This window comes from Sarcophilus harrisii, chromosome 4 (assembly GCF_902635505.1).
Source record: "Sarcophilus harrisii chromosome 4, mSarHar1.11, whole genome shotgun sequence".
Lineage (NCBI taxonomy): Eukaryota > Metazoa > Chordata > Mammalia > Dasyuromorphia > Dasyuridae > Sarcophilus > Sarcophilus harrisii.
In genome coordinates this window covers 13,015,821-13,035,725 of record NC_045429.1, presented here as the reverse complement: position 1 = coordinate 13,035,725, position 19,905 = coordinate 13,015,821, and the positions used below count along the sequence as shown (strand labels likewise).

Sequence of the window (19,905 nt, the reverse complement as noted above, 5' to 3'; positions counted from 1 at the left end):
GAAGTATCATGGGGAGGATTTCAACCTATCTCCTGTCTCTAGCCCGGCATGTTCTCCACAATTCTACAATTTATCATTACTTCATCATTGACAGAAGAGTAACAGTGAAGAGAGCCAGTGCCCTCCAAACCAGAGCCATTTTAGCCCAGGGTTCCTTGCCATGGGATCGGGAACGTTGGGTCCGTGAATCTTGGTAATTATGCTTCTGTACGATGGGTTTCCTTTGTAATTCTGAGTGTCGTGCATTTTACCACAGTCCCCTGTCAAGAGGTTCATCCAGACAGCTGCTGGGGTCCACAACACACAAAAAAAGGCTCTCCTGGCACCACATGACTCATATAAATAGGGAGTAGGGGGCCACTAAATTTTCATTTTCATCAAGGAGGATAAAGTGATGGCAATTAGATTTATCTAATATCTAATATTAATCACCTGCATGCCCTCTCTTCCTCCCACTCAGATAAAAGTGATCCTGTCTCTGTTCAGCCCTGTGACTTATTCTTCCCTTTTCATTGACTTTACTTCCCTCATTTAACAATTATCTCTGAACAAGTCTCCTCCCCTGGTTCCTCCCACCCATCAACCTATACTTAGTCTACATATTCTTTGGGAAAAGGACTGTTCCCTGTCTTTCTTCTTATGGCCACAGTGCCTTGTGGATAGTAGGCAGTGAACAAATGTTTGTGGAATTGAATTATGTCCCCTACTAGGTAGAGGGCTAGATGTGGAATCACAAAGACCTAAGTTCAAATCCACCCTCTCCTTTTACTAGAAGAGTGACCGATCATTTTGGGAAGTCACTAACTTTCTTTAAATCTGTTTTCATATTTGAAAATGGAGCTAATAAAGTCTGGGGTTCCCATGTCGCAGGGTTGTTTTGAAGCTCCAGTGAGATCATGTAAAGTGCTCTACAAACATTATGTGAGTGTGATGAATGTTATTACTAAATTATAATTCCTTGAGGGATTTATTTTTCTCTCAACCCAATTTAACAACCATCCATTCATCTTTTAGCTGCTGTGTTTCTGGACATACAAAGACAGAAATTAGAGTCCCTGTCCTCAAAGGGTTTATATTCTATTGGGAAAAATCTTTGTAAATCCATCTAGAAGAATTTATTGCCCATTGGCTACATAAATATTTGTTGATTGACTATTGAAAGTCATTCAGACGAGCACTTATGGAGCACATAAAAGTTAGAGGGGTCCTCCCCACACAAAGTGGGCATCTCATTTGGGGGAGAAGGAAGGAAGCTTTTAGTGAAGCCATGGAGCTGCAGGTTGTCCTGCATTTTTATTGATGACAGCAATATTGGTTTGATTATTGTTCCTTTAACGAGAGGTAGAGTGGCAGGGTGGCGGTACAGGGTAGAAGTGCTGCAGAAGCCTCAGTCCTGGATGGGATGAATGAATGAATGGATGGATGAATAATACACTTTATTTTTGAATTATATTTCTGTTCCCATCTCACACTCTGGCGTAAGTTGCACATTTCAATCTTCACGACTTGAGAAAAATATTACCAGCAATTCAGTGATCATGGTCCAAAGCACTGAAGGCCAGACCACCTGGGCTAGGTTGTGTCTCCTAACCCAAGCTACTTTCGATACCGTGGGGCTGTGTTAACAATGATGATGGTGCACATTTGTGTATCTCGATTCCAATATATTTGCTATTAATGAAACAGAGTCTTTGCCAAATTAAAAAAAATGGTAATGAACAATATGATTCTTAATTCATTTTCTCTCCCCTCCTCACATTATCTGCCTGCCCCCCAGCAGCTGTACTTTCCTACGATCTGCCCGGCTTTGTTCTTTGGGAGGTCTTTTAGAGGGACATAGGCTGCTTGACCCATCACATAAAAAACAGGAAAGAATGTTTCACTATAAAAAAGGATTTCTATGCGTGCCAGTGAGAGAAATATGGGATCAAAGAAGAAACAGGGATCTGCTTGGGTGGATGGCATGATGATAACTGACAATGGAACAAAGACAGATCCTAACCATGTTGCTGCAAAGGAAAATGGCTTTTTAATTGAGCATCATAGGACAGACCTGAGTAATAGGAAGCAGGTGCTGGGGACGGAGTGTACTTTGTTTTTTTGCAGTGAAGAATCAGTGAAGAAGATGGAGTTAGAGGAGTAGATAAAACAATGAGATTGATTCGGTATTGGTTAGATAGCCAGATTGCAAGAATAGTTATTATTGGTTCAACACACACAGGTCAGGAGATCTTCAATAGAGCACTTCAGGGACTTATGGGTACTTGGCTCAGTCCTGCTTCACATTTGCCTGATTAGTTTGGGTAAAGGTATGAATGGGATGCTGAGCAACTGTGCAGATGATGAAATGATAGATACCACACTGAATGGCTGAATCAGGGCTCAAGAAGGTATAAACGAAATTGGTCTCAGGCTAATAAGATGAAATTCTGTAGAGATAAATGTAAAGGCTTATACTTGGGTCCAAATAATCAACTCCTCAAAGGAACTTGGAGGAGATATGGATATTCAACAACTCTTTTGAAAAGGATCTGGAGGCTTTTGTGGATGCAAGCTCAATATGAGTCAACAGTAAAATGGAGCCACCAAAAATGCTAGTGCTATCTTGGGCTACAGAGGGACGGTTCTGTTATAGGAACAGAGACATGACGCGTTATTTCTACTATTGTCAGGAGGATGGCATTCCCCAGTCTTGCAGAAAGATAATTATAAGCCAGAGAGTATTCAGGGGAGGGCAATCCAGAACAGTTTGGGGTCTGGAATCCATGTCATGTAAGGATTGGTAGAAAGAACTGGTAATGCTTAATCTGGAGAAGACTGGAAGTAGGGGGGCAATGTGCAAGACTGCTATCTGCAAGACACTGAACTAAGCCCTTTCCCACTATATCTCAGCTGATCTTTACAAATATCCTGAGAAGTAGGTGCTTTTATTAACATTGAACAGTTGGGGAAACTGAGACAGGCAGAAGTCAAGTGACTTGGCCAGAGTCACATATCTAGTAAGTGTTGGAGTACAGATTTCTTCTCAACTCCAAGGCTAGCGTTAGGTACTGTGCATAATTGTCTCCCGGTATTGGAAAAGCCTTCACTTGGAACAAGTATTGGACTTAATCTGCTTGAACCCAGAGGTCAAGGGGCACGTTTAGTCTGGACATGAGGACTAAGTCATGGAACTGTATTAGTTGCATAATTATAATGGTTATATTAGCTGTAACTAAAAACAATTAGTACAGTACAAAGGAGAGAAATGGGGGATTCGCCCCAATTGGTGGTCGCCCCCCACGGACCCTATCATCCTGCGTATTGTTGCTCAGTCCAGGCTGCCTAAGCCACTTCTGAGTTTCTTCCGGATATTGAGATTCTGTGATTCTGCGACTAATAAGTGCTTTGGGGAACCTCGGGGTTGTTCAGATGTCCGACTTTGAAACAAAAAATACATGATGGTGCCCCCTGGTGACTGCTCAGGACGCAGTGGGGATGACAATCTCTGCCTGTGGAGGGTCCCTCTGATGACTGTAATTTGGTTTCAGGGATGAATATGAAGAAGACGGGTTCTGCCAGCCGTACCGAGGGATCGCCTGCGCCAGATTCATTGGCAACCGCACCGTCTACATGGAGTCTTTGCACATGCAAGGGGAAATAGAAAATCAGATTACAGGTAGGTCCTTCCTCAGCCGGCCGCCATCACTCGCCACCAGAGATTTGCTGTGGACAAAGTGCAGTGGTGGGCTCTGGGGAGAGAACAAAGACAAAGGCATGGTGGGTGTCCTGAGGGGAGGTGCAGCAGCTCGTTTGGAGGGGGAAAGGAAGCGGGAAAATGCTCCGAAGTGAGCCTTCTTGGGCAGAAGGCAGAGAGCCCCGAGATGGACTCCCATCTCGGACACTTAACTACTGTTGGGATGGCCTTGGACGCTCTGGAGGACTCCTATTTCCCTCGTTAACATTAGAAGCTTTGGGCTAGGTGACCTCTGGGCTCTCCTCCTGTTCTCAGTATATGATCTTCATCACATTTGTTGATTATGAAATAGAATTTACAGATTTCACACCATTTTTCCTCAATCTGGCCCAAATCATTTTTTTAAGACTTAAAATAAACATGTGTGAGATCTTGGATCACAGATTTAGGACCAAAAGAGACTTTGGAGTTCATCTAGTTCACGCTTTCCATTTTACAAATGGGGAAACTGAGGCCAGGGAAGGGAAGTACCTGAGGTGACAGAAGTAAAGCTGAGATTCAAACTCAGATCCTCCCTCTACAAATATAGCTCATTTTTCCTGTATCTCACAGCCCCAAGTGCTTAGACATCTTTTGTTCTTTGTATTGTCTTTTTTCCCCTAAATGCATGTGATCCCTCCCAATTAATGTTTAGACACAACTTCATTAAAAAGGCAACATGGAACAATGGGGAGAACTCCCCACTGGGATTGGAGTCAGAAGGTCCGGGTGCAAGTTAAGCCTTTGGTAACTATATGGCCACCATGCTGCAAAGATCCAATGAGACAATATTTTAAAGTGCTTGGCACCGTACCCGGCACATGGGAGGCACTATATAAATGCTCACTATTGTTATTATTTGCAGGCACAATAAAAGCCATACAATTTCACCCCTCTCTTGTAGGCAGGGAGTTCTTTCTAGGGTCCCTCAGTGCATACAGTGCCCGCAGCACAGTAGGGACTTCCTCCATGTTTGCTGACGGCTTCATTGCTTGCTTTTCAGCCGCCTTCACCATGATTGGCACATCGAGTCACCTATCTGATAAGTGCTCCCAGTTCGCCATCCCGTCCCTTTGTCACTATGCTTTCCCCTACTGTGATGAGACCTCCTCAGTTCCCAAGCCGCGAGATCTGTGTCGGGACGAGTGTGAAATCTTGGAGAACGTCCTCTGTCAGACCGAGTACATTTTCGCCAGATCGAATCCCATGATCCTCATGAGGCTCAAATTGCCCAACTGTGAAGACCTTCCCCAGCCGGAGAGCCCAGAAGCTGCCAACTGTATCCGGATTGGGATCCCCATGGCTGACCCCATCAACAAAAGTAAGTGAACGTGGTAATACACCCCCGAACCTCCCTGCTACTGGGAAAGCTGGGGCTTGGTGGGGCACTTGAGTTCAGGAGTTCTGAGCTGCAGGGAGGCTACAGTCAATGGGGAATCCATTCTAAGCCTCTATCCTTATGGCAAGTCTTGGGGCCCCCAAGCTGCCAAAGCATTAGACCCAGATTAGAAATAAAGTGGGTCAGAGGTGTCTGGGTCAATCAGGAGCAAAGTCAGGCCATGAAGGGTCACTACACTTCCCAGTCTAGAGGAGACATACTCTACCAAAAAAGGAATAAAGAATAAGAAAGAAAGGGCATGTCTAATAATTATGCTACTAAAGATAAATAAGATAAGTGGAGTCCATCTGCCTTTTTTCCTAGTCTGGGACCAAACCAAGTGTCAGGGTTTGATAGGAAGGAAGGAAAAATTAGACTTTGACCCAGAAAAATGGGTCAATGGTGATTTAACTATTAATTTAAAAATAGAAGGCAGAGAAAAGGGACCTGGCTTCTAATGTCATTAGTATAAAGGACTCAAGTAAGGGAACATCTTCTACCAATGAGATTAAAGGATATCATATTTACAAAGTGTTTAGCACAGTGCTTTGCACATGGTAGGTATCTAATTGTTCCCTTCTTTTTCAGATGTAGGTTGGCAGCTTCTTGACCATTTACAATCTTTTTAAAAAGTGCTTTTTATTAATTTTAATTAATTTTTAATTTTTAATAATTTTTTATTAATTTTATTAAATACTTCTCCGTGACAATTTAAATATTTTCAAAACATTCTTTGAAAAAAAATTTTCAGTTTCAAGTTCTTCCCCTCCCTCCTATCTCTTCCTTACTCCTTTAGAAAGCAAGCAATAAGACACTAAGTACATATATGAGGTCATACAAAACATTTCCATATTAGACATGTTGCAAAAGAAAACATACACACACACACACACAAAATCCAAGAAAAATAAATAAAGTGGAAAAAGTGTACTTTTATCCATCCTCAGAGTTCATTAGTTCTTTCTCTGCAGGTCAGTAGTACTTTTTCATCATGAATCCTTAAGAATGATCTCAGATCATTGTCTTGATTCAGGCTAAGCCTTTCCCAGTGGGTCATCATTATATCTGTTACTGTGTACCATATTCTCCCGGTTCTGCTCACTTCACTTTGCATCAGTTCATATAAGTCTTCCCAGGTTTTACCAAAACTTCCTGCTTATTATTTCTGATCCACAGTGTTCCATCACAATCACCCATGACTTATTCTGCCATTCCCTAGTAGCTGGGAGTCTCTTTAATTTCCAGTTCTTTGCCTCCTCAAAAAGAGAGGCTGTAAATATTCTTGCATGAACAAGTTGTTTTTCTTTGATCTATTTGGGGAGTTTAGAGAGACCACTTAGAGTTTTAGAGAGTTGACTAGAATACTGGTTGGCATCTCACTGGGAAGGCTTGATTTCAGCTCTTTCTGACTTCAAAGATGAAAAGCCATTCCCTAAACCATACTGAGTCTCCTAATTATAACAGCAGATATTTACACAGTTTTTTAGGGTTTGAAGTACATAATAATATGTGGTCCTCACAACAATATAAGCTAGGAGTTATTATTATTCCCATTTTACAGATGAGGAAACTGAGTCTCACAGAAGTTTGATGATTTAACCACAGTCACATAGCTAATAAGTGTTTGAGACTGGATTTATTGAGTTTTTTCTGAATAAATGGTGCTCGGGGCACTACACACAAGTCTTGTAAGTATTTAAATTCAAGGACCTTTGATGCCTTTGGAACTCATTTAGACCTTCTAGAAGGATTGTGGTTATGAGAACATAGACTTGGAGCCATGAAGGGCTTCGGGGACATCTTGCTTGAGGAGATAATGCAGCACTGTGGGGTCAGGAGATTCTGGTCTTTGTTCAGCCACCAGCCATGACCATGTGTGATCATGAGCAAACCACTCCAGTCTTTTGGCTGCCATGTTTCTATGCAGTGAGCAGAGTGATCTACACAGTCTCTGTGCTCCCTTCCATTCTGAGCTCCCCTGACTCTGAGGAACCACTGAGGTTAAATAGAATAAGCCATGGAGCTCGAGTCAGAGGGCACAGATTCAAATCCCAGCTCTTCTGTACGTGCTTAGGCTGGGGTGAGACACTTCTCTATCACATGCCTCAGTTTTCCAATCTGTACAATGAGCAGGTGAAATTAGATCATCCATAAGGTCCCTTCCAACCCTAAATCCTCTGTTTCTATAAAATCCAGTTTGCTGCAAGTGAGTCATGGATGCTTTTGCTGGGCGTCATGAACGTAGCCAAAACTACTAGGTAGAAATTCATTCTTTTTTTGTATTCATTCATTTATTCATTCTTGTATTCATTTATTCGTTCTTGTATTCATTTATTCATTCTTGAATTCATTCTTTGATTTGTTTTTGTGTTCTTTCTTTCATGGACATTTATGGAAAGCCTACTGCAAGCATGTGGGTAAAGATCACTCCAAAACTGAACGGAACCATTTTGAATGATACAAGCCACATGTGCCCGGTTCCACCCTGCTGATTTTTCTATGTATTTGAAACACTGGAGGGAGGGCTGTTTGCTTTCCTGACTCATTATCTTTAAGTCCTTCCACAAAGGTGGTGTTCCACAGGACCAGAGTCAGGGCTTCCATCCAGCAGGAAAGGCTCAGCCAAAAGGTTCTTAGGATCATAGATAAGATTCCAGAAGGGACTGATGTCCTCATTCTACCATTGAGGAAACTGAGGCTCAGAGAAAGTAAATTACTTGCTCAGAGTCATTTTGTTAGTAAGAGTCTGGAGCTGGATTTGAACGCAGCTCTTCTTATTCCAAATCCCAACTGTTTCCACTGTTCTGTAATAATCAGAAGTCAGCTTCTCTGACTCTGTCTCACTTCTGACAGTTATTGGCTGTGTGACCCAGGGCAAGTCTGTGCCTCAGTTTTCCCATTTGAAAAGTCAGAGGATTGACTTAAATGGCTCACAGGCCCTTCCAGCCCAAAATCTCTGGATCTTTCAACTGATCTCTCTTTCAGTTGGGTCTCTCAGCTGTTTTTTTCACCCCCAATATGAATTCTTTGCCGTTTGTATTTTAAGGATGGGTTATTTTTTTATTTTGTTTTGTTTTTGGTGAGACAATTGGGCTTAAATGACTTGCCCAATGTCACACAGCTTGTAATTTTGGGGAGCTGGATTTGGACTCAGGTTTTCCTGAGTCCAATGCTCTATCCACTGCACCACCCTGCTGTCCCAATTTCTCTCTCTCTTTTTTTTTAAATTGTTTTTTGCTGCTTTCTCCCTTCTAGATCACAAGTGCTACAACAGCACGGGAGCAGATTACCGAGGCACGGTCAGCGTGACGAAATCCGGCCGACAGTGTCAGCCGTGGAACTCCCAGTATCCCCACACGCACACGTTCACGGCGGTCAGATACCCCGAGCTGAACGGGGGACACTCGTACTGCCGCAATCCCGGGAACCAGAAGGAGGCCCCGTGGTGCTTCACCTTGGACGAAAACTTCAAGGCAGATCTGTGTGACATCCCAGCCTGTGGTGAGTAGAAAGCGTCACCTCCCCTGCTCTCTCAACCCTTGGGAAAAGTGTGTATTTAAACCAGAAACTTCTCCCAAAGGCACTGTGTTCTCCAGAGGCCGGGGTAACGGGGACCTATGGCCCCAGAGATCCTAGCTGGGAACCTGGCAGGGACCCCGGGGGCTTCAAAGTCTGGCCTGACTCTGCACTCTTGTTTGACACATTTTGATGACTTTCTACACAGCTGGTTTCTATTGCGATCCATGTATTTTCATTTGATGTATTTGAAAATAGGATTCTGAGAAGGGGGTGTGTCCATCGCCTTGACCAAACTGTTGCCCAAGGGGGTCTGGGACATAGGAAAGCCCGTCTCTCTGCCAGGAACAGGAGACATAATACACCTTCACATCTAAAACCAGAGCATGTTAGGTCTGGAACTGGAAAGGGCCCCAGCGGCCATCCAGTGAGTGACCGGCTCACTCCAAGACCCCGGGGTTTCAAAGACAATAAATGAAACAGTCCCCACCCTCCAACTAAACTCAACCCTGTTCTTGAGGAGGTTCGGTTCTCCTGCAGGCAGAGGGGGTGGGTGAGGAGAAAATGGAAAATCCCATAGAGAACGGTTTAGGGGCACTCACAGCCTCAGGGATCAGGAGAGGCTTCCTGGAGGAGGTGATAGATCTAGGGGCTCTGAGAGACAAGGGAGGGGGAGGCTATGCTGGATGCCGAGGTTTGCCCGACTAAGGCAGAGATGCAAGATGGGATGTCACACTGGCCGGCTTGGAACCAGCTATGAAAAGGTCAGTGTGAAAAAAACTGATGGAGCCTCCAGCCCTGGAAGCACAGGGACTTCCCTGAGAGATGTCTCCTTCCCAGTCTGGCTGTTGTCCTTCCTGCTCAGACCACACTGGGGGGGGTGTCTGTTCTGGGGGCCGCAGCTTACTCTGGACAGAAGAGCACAATCAGACTAGGGAAGAGTCCCCAGAGAATCCATGGAAGGAATTCCGAGCGATGACTGCCGAAGAGAAGTTCCGGGAGGGATGTGACATCTGGCTTCAAGTACTGAACGACTGTCAAGGGGAAGCTGGATCAGACTGATTCTGTTGGGCCCCAGGGACAGAACCAAAGCTGCAAGAAGCCGGTTGCGGCTCAAGGTCAGGACAGCCTTCCTAACGGCGGGAGCTGGCCAACTCAGAACGGGCTGCTCCTCTGGCTGGGGACGGATGAGCACCTTCCGGGGAGGCCGGAATACGGATTCTTTTCCTGAACGGGCTGGTCTCTGTTCCTCCAAGGGCCCAGCTCTCCCGCTTCTCTGCTGTTCTGGAAAGTGAACATGTGCAGATACAGGTTCTCCCCTCTCCCCAACTCAGACATTTACATATTACTTAATATGCATTCACACTTAATGCTGGGCTGGGGGAAGAATAAAATACAGATGTGCCATCAGGCACGCGTGTCCCCTGTGGCTGCTCCCCAAATGGAAACATCCAAAGATGGATGTGCATAAATTGGCGCCTTTAGTAAATACCAATTAATTCATGTGTGACACGGCTTGGGGAAGATGATGGGAAAATGTGCTTAGCTGTGGAAACAGCACGTTCAGTGCCATAGGGGGGCCTGAGATTCGAGATGAAAGCCCCTCGGTTTGGGGATCTTCTGGGCTTTGGTCTCCTTGGAAAACAGGAGCAAGGGGAGCCCTGCACAGGTCCAGTGTCAAGCCAAGAGCCAGTCACAGTGGAGAAGAGAATTCCCAATCCTGGGACTCCTGACTCAAGTCTTGTTCCACAACATCCTAGAGCTCAGCCGATCCAACATCTTCACTTTACAGAGAGAAAACTGGAGATTTCAGAGGTTCTGTGGCTCCCCCAGAGACCCACAGCTGACCAGCAGCAAGGTTAAGGATCTGAGCTTGGGCCTTCTGGTGTCAAATGTAGCATTTATTCCCTCTCTGACCCTCCGGATAGATTGCCTTTCTCCCAAGAACCCTCTGTGGCAGAATATCAGGGATTGTCCCCATTTTGCAGATGAGGAAATTGAAACTTTAAGAGATAAATTGTCTTAATGAGGCTCACCCAGATGGAGAGCGTGAATATAAGACAAGATCAGAGACAGAAGAAGCGGGCAGCCTACAATCCCCAAGTCAAGATAAAAGGAAATACGCTAAGGAACCAAAAGCCTTCTCTCCCCACCCCCAGCGGGCTCTCACAAAGTGATGAGGGAACAGGTTGGCTCTTAATTCATTTTTAGGGCCACTGAGGAGGAGCAGGCTCCATGTGCCTGGGGGCTGCCCCGCTGCTGCCATTGAGCTCTCCAGGCCTTCAATGGCAATTGCTTTTTAGTGGGGCCTATAAATTAAGCTTAAAGAGTATTGACTTTCACTTAAATGGCCTTGTAAAGCCTTTGCACCGAGTCAGAGGGCTGAGAGGGGACCCCGAGAGGTCATTATGTCCAGCTCTCTGCCTTCGGGCGAGATTTCAGGCTCATGGGGCTGAGAATTCCATCAAGGACGCTCCTCGGATTAGTGCCAGGCAGATGCCATCGAGCCCCAGGATCCTGCTCGTTCCTGGAAAGAAACTTGCCCCGGAGGAGCTGACGCAGCATGAGGAAGGCAGAGCTGGACAATAGGGCGAGAGCGAGGGTGTGATGAGAACCCAAAGTTCTGACCCACTGGATGCCCCCCCCGCCGCCATGCTGTGCGACCACCAAATATAGGCTCACCCAGAGAGCGGAGGGACTCCCAGCAGGGCCGGAAGCTTATTTTTCTCTTGTTTCTTGCCTTTTTCGTTTTTGAACATGACTAATGCAGAGATTTGTTTGGCAAAACTATACGGGTACATATATTGTTTTCTCAATGTGAGGGGAAGGAGAGAATTTGGAACGGAAAGTGAAATAAAATGGAAAAGAAAGAAAGGAGAAAGGAAAGAAAGAAATTAAGGAAAGGACAAAAGAAAGAAGAAAGTAAAGAAATTAAGAGAGAAAAAAGGAAAGAAAGGAATAAAGAAGAAAAAGAGAGGAAGGAAGGGATGAAGCGGAAAAAGGAAGGAAGGAAGGAAAGAAGGAAGAAGGAGACAGGGAAGGAAGAAAGAGAGGGAGAGAGGGAGGAAGGAAAGATTATTCTACAGACTTCTTCACAGAGAGCCCTAGTATCAGAGGGACCCTCAGTTCATCCCCTCGCTTAAAGAGAGGGAAAACCTTCCTAGGATCACCCAGAAAATTCATGGCTGAGTCAGAACTAGAATCCAGGTCTCCTGACTCTGACCACCATCAGTTAACGAACAAGCATCTATTGGACGCCCACCTTGTGCCAGGTACTGAGGACAGACAGGAGGCCAGAACAGCTTCCTGGACTCACAGGTCAAAGGCCAGCACCATCTTCTCATAAACTGAAGGCAGGTCTCCCCACCCCCCCAATCTGTAAAATCTTTGGCTCCCCAGCCTCCAACTCATTCCCTGACACACAGTAGGCACTTAATAAATGTCCATTTGATTAAAAATAGAAATGAAAAATAGACCTTATCTAGCTGAGATCGCCGCTGGTTCAGAGGCAGAGCCCCTGGAGGGAATGGGCTGAGTGCAGCCGGGGCTTAAGTTCTCTGGGCTCTGTCAGACCCTCCCTGGAGGGACCCTCTTTCCTCCCCCTTTCCAGCCTGTCTGTGGGTGTTGTCCTCCCCAGCTAGAGCGTGAGCTCCTTGAGGGCAGGAACTGCCTTCCTTTTTGTGCTGATGTGTTTGGGACTCAGCGTAGCATGTACTGGCACACAGTAGGCACTTAATCAGCGTGGGTTGGAGCTTAGTGTAGTACCTGTCATTAATCAAGATTTGTTGGCTTTGTTGACTAGAACAGGACGTTGGGTAAATTGTGTCTCTTTCCTGGGACTCAGTTTCCTCATCAGTAAAATGAGATTGTTTCCAGCCTTGTTGCATGACCCAAGTCACCATGTCAAAGAAGCCTCCTGGGAGCAGATCCCCCGGCGACGGCGCAGGGCGCACAGTAGGCTCCGCTTCCTGCTATCACACCCTTCTCGCAGTCCTTGCCTTTTCTGTTTAAATCTGTTTTCCCTTCGGGCTGTCCCCTCCTCCAGGAGCGTGTGTATATGTATGTCTGTGTGTTTGCACAGATACTTCTCTGTCCTTCCTTGGGCTAATGATCAGCCCCGGCCAGTATGCGCAGGCGTGTTCCTGGAGGCCTGTCCCTAAGGCCCATCCCTGGAGGCTGGTTCCCAGAGGCCCGTTCCCCAGAGGCCGGTTCCCCGAAGGCCCGTTCCCCGGAGGCCCGTTCCCTGGAGGCCCGTCCCTGGAGGCTGGTTCCCAGAGGCCCCTTCCCTGGAGGCCAGTTCCCAGAGGCCCCTTCCCTGGAGACCCGTTCCCTGGAGGCCGGTTCCCAGAGGCCTGTTCCCCAGAGGCCGGTTCCCAGAGGCCCATCCCCGGCACCCCATTCCCCGGAGGCCCGTTCCCCGGAGGCCGGTTCCCAGAGGCCCGTTCCCCAGAGGCCGGTTCCCAGAGGCCCATCCCCGGCAGCCTGTTCCCTGGAGGCCCGTTCCCTGGAGGCCAGTTCCCAGAGGCCCGTTCCCCGGTGGCCCGTTCCCTGGCGTGGGCCCAGCTCGGATGTGTCCCTGGCGTTTCCCCCGCCACCATGGCCCACTGGCCGGGGCAGATGTTTTCCAGATTGCAAACGGTGCCGTCGGTAACTGCCTTTGTCAGCAATTTCTGCCCATGTTTCGGAGAAGACCTGGGACAAGCTAATTTGTCTTTCTTCTCTTGGGACCCAAATTGGACGTTACAGAGAATTTTTAAAAGGGAAAGCTTTGGAGGGGAGGGTGCTGCTGCTCTGTGAAGTTTGGAGCTTTCTGGGAGAGTTCTTTTTATTCCTGAGATTTTCAAGCTGGGCTTCCGCCGCCAGCCCCACCGCGCTTTCAGCCGGCCCTGAACAACAGCCCCCCCAAACCTGCAGGGAATGGACGAGGAGGTTGTCCCTAAGATCTTTCTTATTGCCCCTGATGCCCACCAAGCGGAGCCAGCCGGGAAGTCATGTGGGGGAGGTTTGGGATTGGGAGGGAACCGCTTAGTAATGAGGGCGCAGCCATGGCCGAGGCTCCAGCGTGGGGCTCAGCAGCAGGACCTGCCTTCCCTGCAGGTGAGGGGATGGGTTAGGCAAGGTGGGGCAGCACAGGGCTGGGGCAGGGTTCAAATCTTACCTCTTTGGGAAAGTCATAGCTCCCCCCGGAGCCTCGGTCCAAGAGGAAGCCAGACTAAATGTCCCTGAAGTCTGAATCTCGTTTATTAAATGCCTACTGTGTGCCGGGACACCACAGACAAGACGTCTGTGGCCCGGGAAAGTTCTGGGCCCCGAAAATCCTAGAATCTTATTAAGATAACACCTTCCGGATCAGCTCCCCAACTGTGCTGTCCAGAACTCACCCACCTTGCAGATTCTTGAGAAGTTCAAGAGAGAGGGAGCTTGTGCCCTTGCACACTGCCCGCTCCCCTTCGGGATGACTGCTCTCCTCAGAAAGTCTCTGGGACTCCCACTCACTAGCTCTGCCTTCACAGCCCAATCTAATTGGACAATTAGTAAGCACCTAGTGTGTGCAAGGGGCTGCTAGGTGGGGCCATGGGGCAGAGAGAGCTGGACCTGGAGCTGGGAAGACTCATCACCATAAGTTCAGATATGGGCCCAGATCCTTCCTAGGTGTGGCCCTGGACAAGTCCCTTCACCCTGTCTGCCTCAGTTTCCTCATCTGCAAAATGAGCTGGGGAAGGAAGCGGCCACCTGCTCTATCTAGTATCTCTGTCAAGAACTCCCAAATGGGGTCAGGAAGAGTCAGACACAACTAGCAAACTAAATGGCCAAAAAAGTGGCAAGGTGGCTGCAAAGCAGGGTGGGAAGTCAGGAGCATTCATTAGGCACCTACTGTGTGCCAGACAAAGAAAGCTCTAAGAGGAGAGACAACATATAAACCACAAACATACAAGGTCCTTATGGGGTGTCTCAGAGGGGAGGAGCTAAGATGGAAGAGGACCAAGAAAAGCTTCCTTCAGAAAATGGGACTCAGCTGGGCTTGGAGGGAGGCAGGAGATGGAGAGGAGAGGCAGGGAGGCAGCCAGAGAGTGACCACTGCACATGGGCACATATTTGCTGCAGCAGCAGCCGTGGCCGGTGTCCCCGGACACGCACAAACAGACACTGTGGAAGGAGACTGGGAACCATGGCGGGGCCGGTTCCAGAGAGCCGTGAATGGCAGGGACTTTGTAACAGCGAGCCCGGGAAGTTTGTGAACTAGCGGGGTGCTGTCGTCAGAGCCAGGCTCGAGGAAAATCCGTTAGGCAGCTTGAACTGAGGGTGGGCTGGAATGGGGAGAGACAAAGCAAGGGGCCAACCAGGAGGCCGGGAACAGGGGGCTGGGACCAGGAGGCGAGAGCAGGGGGCCAGGGGTAGGAGGCTGGGACCAGGAGGCCAGGAACAGGAGGCCAGGGACAGGAGGCTGGGAGGAGGAGACTGGGAGCAGGGGTCCAGGAACAGGGACCCAGGGACAGGAGGCTGGGAGCAGGAGGCTGGGAGCAGGAGTCAGATGCAGGTCCCTTCTTCTTCCTGCTCAGTGGCAGAGTTGGGCCCAGGCTTTGGCTGGGAGTCACGTCCCCCCCTTCCTCGCTCCCCACCCCCATCGGGCATCCTCCTGGGAGTGTCCCAGTGCCCCTCTCGGTCCCAAGACAGACCCCAGGGCCTCCTTCCTTCTGATCTTGGCACAGGGCAGGGTCTGTGCCCATCATGGCAGATTTTTTCAAGAGGCTGATCAATGTTAATGATGTTTTTTTCTCCTTTTCTTTAAAAAAAAAAAGGCTTTCTTCTGCGGGCTGGCTTTGCGGAAGGCAGGGATCTCCAGGGGACATGTCATGATTAATGAAAGAAATCAATAAAAGTTAAAATGTTTTTAATACACCAGAGCCCTCAACCTGCAGTGCAGCCAGGGCTTTCCTTTGCTATGAACCACTGTATACATTTCCAATCCCCTGGAGGTGAGAGGGGATTTCATTTCCCCATTGCTTTGGATGGAAGAGCCTGAGGAACGGCCCTGAACAATGCAAAGCGGGTCTGCTTTGGTTGGCACCCAGGGCCCCAGTTCAGATCTCAGCACAAAAGTGCCCAGCAGCCAGTGCAGCTTGGGCTGGAACCTTGATGTTCTGGCTCTCAGAGAAGGGGAGTGCATTTCTTCTGCTTACTAATACCGCTGAAGACAGGGTTCTTGGGGGGGGGGTAGATCTGCAGAGGTAGAGAATGGGACAAGTAAGGACACATGAGCTTGGCACACAGTAAGTGCTCAATATTTGCATCTTTTTTTTTGACCTGGCCATGATTTCCAGAAACCTTCAAGGGATGTACTGGACATTTTTCTCTGTATTTTCCTCTTCATTTTCTATGTTCATATGATTTAACCATCAAGAGAAGCTCAAGGAGAGAAGGGATTATTTTGCTTTTAAGCTTAATGTCTCTAGCATTAGAGGGGGAGAGAGGGATACACGGACTTGAAGGGTGTGCGGCCTGGGATGCACCTGAATTCTCCTCCTTGGGCACTGGAGGGAAGGAGAAAGAGAAGGAGGGAACAAGGAAGGAGAAGAAAGGAAGGAAGGGAAGAAGAGAGAGAGAGAGAGAAGAGAAGAGAAGAGGAGAGGAGAGGAGAGGAGAGGAGAGGAGAGGAAGGGAAAGAGGAAAAGAGAAAAGAAGGAAGGAAGGAAGGAGAAGACACAATTCCAGCACACAGTAGGCACTAAATAAATGCTTATTGGATCAAATTGGACTCAGATCATAAATCTAGAATTGGAAAATGGTCATCCTTTGATGGCCCTCCAATTCACCCCCCTCATTTTACCCATAAGGAAACTGAGCCCCAGAGAGTGATGTAATTTGAGGCTCAACCCCAGGTCCTCTGATTTCAAATCCAGGCTCCTGACCTGGCCTCCCCTGCTTCAAACAGGATACCAAGAGAGGACGGGTCCCGGAGTCCAGAGACTCGGAGGTTTATTTGTGTAGGAAACGAATGCAGCCCAGTGGTTGGCGAGCCAGTGCCCGCTGTGGGGAAGTGACATCATCACTCCTAGCCTCAGTTTTCTTGTCTGTGAAATGGGGCCACCCCCAGCACTTCCCCCAGGGGTTCTCTTTAGGCTCCAAGTTCCCGAGTACCGAGACAGCCTCCAAATGCTTTCACAGTCCCAGTTGTTCTCCTCCTCATTTTCTTATGCGGTGTCATTATGAAAACAATCAGGGCCGTGGAAGCCCCCCTGCTCCCCCGACCCTGGGCGCTTGATTAAGGGGGGGAGTAGGGGGGCACATTCACACACAAACACCGTTTTCAGCCTCATGGAATCTCTCAACTTTTAAACTTTTACCTTTTCAACTCTCGGGACTGAAGGCGCTGCTGCTGATAGAAACAATCTGGGATCTGCCTGTGATGAGAACCCGCTTCTCTGGTCTGCCCCGCCCTGCCGACCCCGCAGTGCTGGGGGGGACCCCGGGAGAGAAGAACCTTAGGGGCAGCTTCAGAGGGGGAAAATACAGGGGGGCCCTGGGGGAGAATGTTAGGGAGGAATGGGGGGCTTCAGAAAGGGAAATACAGGGGGACCCTGGGAGAGAATGTTAGGGGGGAATGGGGGCTTCAGAGGGGGAATCTGGGAGGGGAAGGGATGGAGGGAACTTGGGAGAGGAGAAGTGGGGGATCTTGGGAAACAAGAAGGTTAGGAGGGAGGAATGGGGGGCTTCAGAAGGGGAAGTCTGGGAGAGAGAATGGATGGGGATACCCTGGAGGAGGGAAGAATGGGAGAACCTGGGAGGGGAAGGGATGGAGGGACCTTTGGACAGGGGAGAAATGGGGATTCCTGGGGAAAAGAATGTTGAAAGGAACGAGGGGGGCTTCCAAGGGGGAGCCCCTCAGCCCTGACACTGAGCGTTGCCTGACGCTGGCCAGACCCGTCACGGGGATTCTCTGGTTGTGTCCTCCTCAGATTCCAAGGACTCCAAGGAGAAGAATAAGATGGAGATCCTGTACATCCTGGTCCCCAGCGTGGCCATCCCTCTGGCCATCGCCCTGCTGTTTTTCTTCATCTGCGTCTGCCGCAACAACCAGAAGCCCTCCTCGCCCCCTACCCAGAGGCAGCCGAAGCACGTCCGGGGGCAGAACGTGGAGATGTCCATGCTGTCTGCCTACAAACCTAAGGTAACGTGGGGAGGGAGGGATACACGGACCTGGAGGGCGTCCGGCCTGGGATACACCTGAATTCTCCTCCTTGGGCACTGGAGAGAAGGAGAAAGAGAAGGAGGGAACAAGGAAAGAAGGAAGCAGAAGAGAGGAAGGAAGCGAAGAAGGGAGAGAGAGAGAAAAGAGGAAGGGAAAGAAGAAAAGAGAAAGGAAGGAAGGAAGGAGAAGAGAGGAAAGAAGGGAGAGAGAGAGAAAAGAGGAAGGGAAAGAGGAAAAGAGAAAGGAAGGAAGGAAGTGAGAAGAGAGGAAGGAAGGGAAGGAGAGAGGGAGAAAAGAGGAAGGGAAGGAGGAAATTCCCCTGTAGAATTCAAGTTTGTAGAGATGAGGGATGTTTTCCATTTGTCTCTATATCCCCGATCCTGTGCTTAGTTGATTATCTGGTACACTGTAGGTGCTTAATAAGTGCTTGTGGAATAAATGAAAGTGGAATACCTGATATATAGTAGGTACTGAATAAGTGCTTGTGGAATGAATAAAAGTGGAGTATTTAATACAGAGTAGGTGCTTAATGCGGGCTTGTAAAATGAATGCAAGTATTCAGTTCCCACTGGAGTGCCTGGTACATAGTAGGTGCTTAATAAGTGCTCGTGGAATGAATGAATGTGTTCCAAGGTCTCCCTTCAGAGCCTGATAAATCTCCCATCCCAGCTGGTTAGGGAGGAAGGGGAGCCTGGGCTCAGCCTGGGAAAAAGCTCCCCCGGGGTGGGTTTCGTTGGCAAGAGGAGGGGATGGAAACCGGAGCATGAACTTCTCTGGTTTCCTTTTGTTTTCTCCCCTCCTAAGAGCCTTGGCCCGGATCTCTTTGGAGTTGTTCTCTTGTTTGTTTTGGTTCTTACTGAGTCCCTTTCCTGGAAGAGGCACAAAGAATTCTGGAGAAGCTTAATGAGCCCCCGAAATGTAAACAGCCGCCTCCAAAGCCACCCAGGGGGTCATGGGCCCCACGGACCCATCCGCTGCCTACGAAGGGACCCACACATACCCGTGTGCGCCTCCCCAACACACGGGGACCGGCAGAGCTCAGGGAGGACGTCCCCACATCCGGGGAGTCAGATGTGGGGGCTGGGAAATGGGCCCCCTCTGGGGGGCCGCTCCGCTCCCCTCCGGGTCACTCTCTGTTCCCGGCCGGAGCACTCAGCTCTCTGTGTGAGGAGGGGCAAGTCCCTGAAGCTCCTGTGCCTCAGTTCCCCCAACTCAGAGGGGGATAATAATGCCTTTCATCATCCCTTTCTCATGAGACTGTCATAACCAAACGAAACCATCTGCTCTGCAAATTTAAGTGTTACATGTCCTCACAGTATATGAAATAACATTATATTACACGACCTGGGCAATACGTGCTTGTTCAGTTGATGAGTTGGACTCATCAGAAAACAAATGCAGGGGGACCAGCCATCCCTTTGCCTGCGCCACATCCCCTTCCCATCTCTGGCAGCAAAAACCCTTCTCTTTCTCCAAGATGCAAGCAAAGCGCCTCAGTTTCCCCAGATCTTTCCCTTTTTCTCCCAGCTGGAACTTCCTCTCCTTCAAATTTCCCTGTAGATCTTCACCGAGTCTTCCTCATCTTCATTACCCTGTACCTATCTTTTTGATTGTACTATCGATACTAAATCGATCTTAACCTTTCTTTGCTTGTATTCGTGGCTGGAACGTGAGCTCCTTGATTGCAGGTACCCCATGTTTTTGCCCTTCTCTGCAGCCCCATGCTTGGCACTTCATGTGACTGGCTGACTTTGTTTTTTTTTTTTTTTTAAATAGCCTTTAATTTACAGGATATATACATGGGTAACTTTACAGCATTAACAATTGCCAAACCTCTTGTTCCAATTTTTCACCTCTTACCCCCCCACCCCCTCCCCTAAATGGCAGGATGACCAGTAGATGTTAAATATATTAAAATATAACTTAGATACACAATAAGTATACATGACCAAAACATTATTTTGCTGTACAAAAAGAATCAGACTCTGAATTATTGTACAATTAGCTTGTGAAGGAAATCAAAGATGCAGGTGTGCATAAATATAGGGACTGGGAATTCAATGTAATGGTTTTTAGTCATCTCCCAGAGTTCTTTTTCTGGGTATA

The 19,905-nt window shown here is 48.2% G+C and overlaps 1 protein-coding gene across 1 annotated transcript in view; it reads left to right on the top strand.

Annotated features, from left to right (window-relative positions):
* ROR1 (receptor tyrosine kinase like orphan receptor 1) overlaps positions 1-19,905 on the top strand; it is a 299,109-nt gene that overhangs the window by 268,897 nt on the left and 10,307 nt on the right. Inside the window, exons 5-8 of the mRNA XM_031968980.1 lie at positions 3,531-3,658; positions 4,719-5,036; positions 8,349-8,594; positions 17,567-17,778. Coding sequence (XP_031824840.1) covers positions 3,531-3,658; positions 4,719-5,036; positions 8,349-8,594; positions 17,567-17,778 — 904 coding nt within the window. The remainder of the gene's footprint in view (positions 1-3,530; positions 3,659-4,718; positions 5,037-8,348; positions 8,595-17,566; positions 17,779-19,905) is intronic.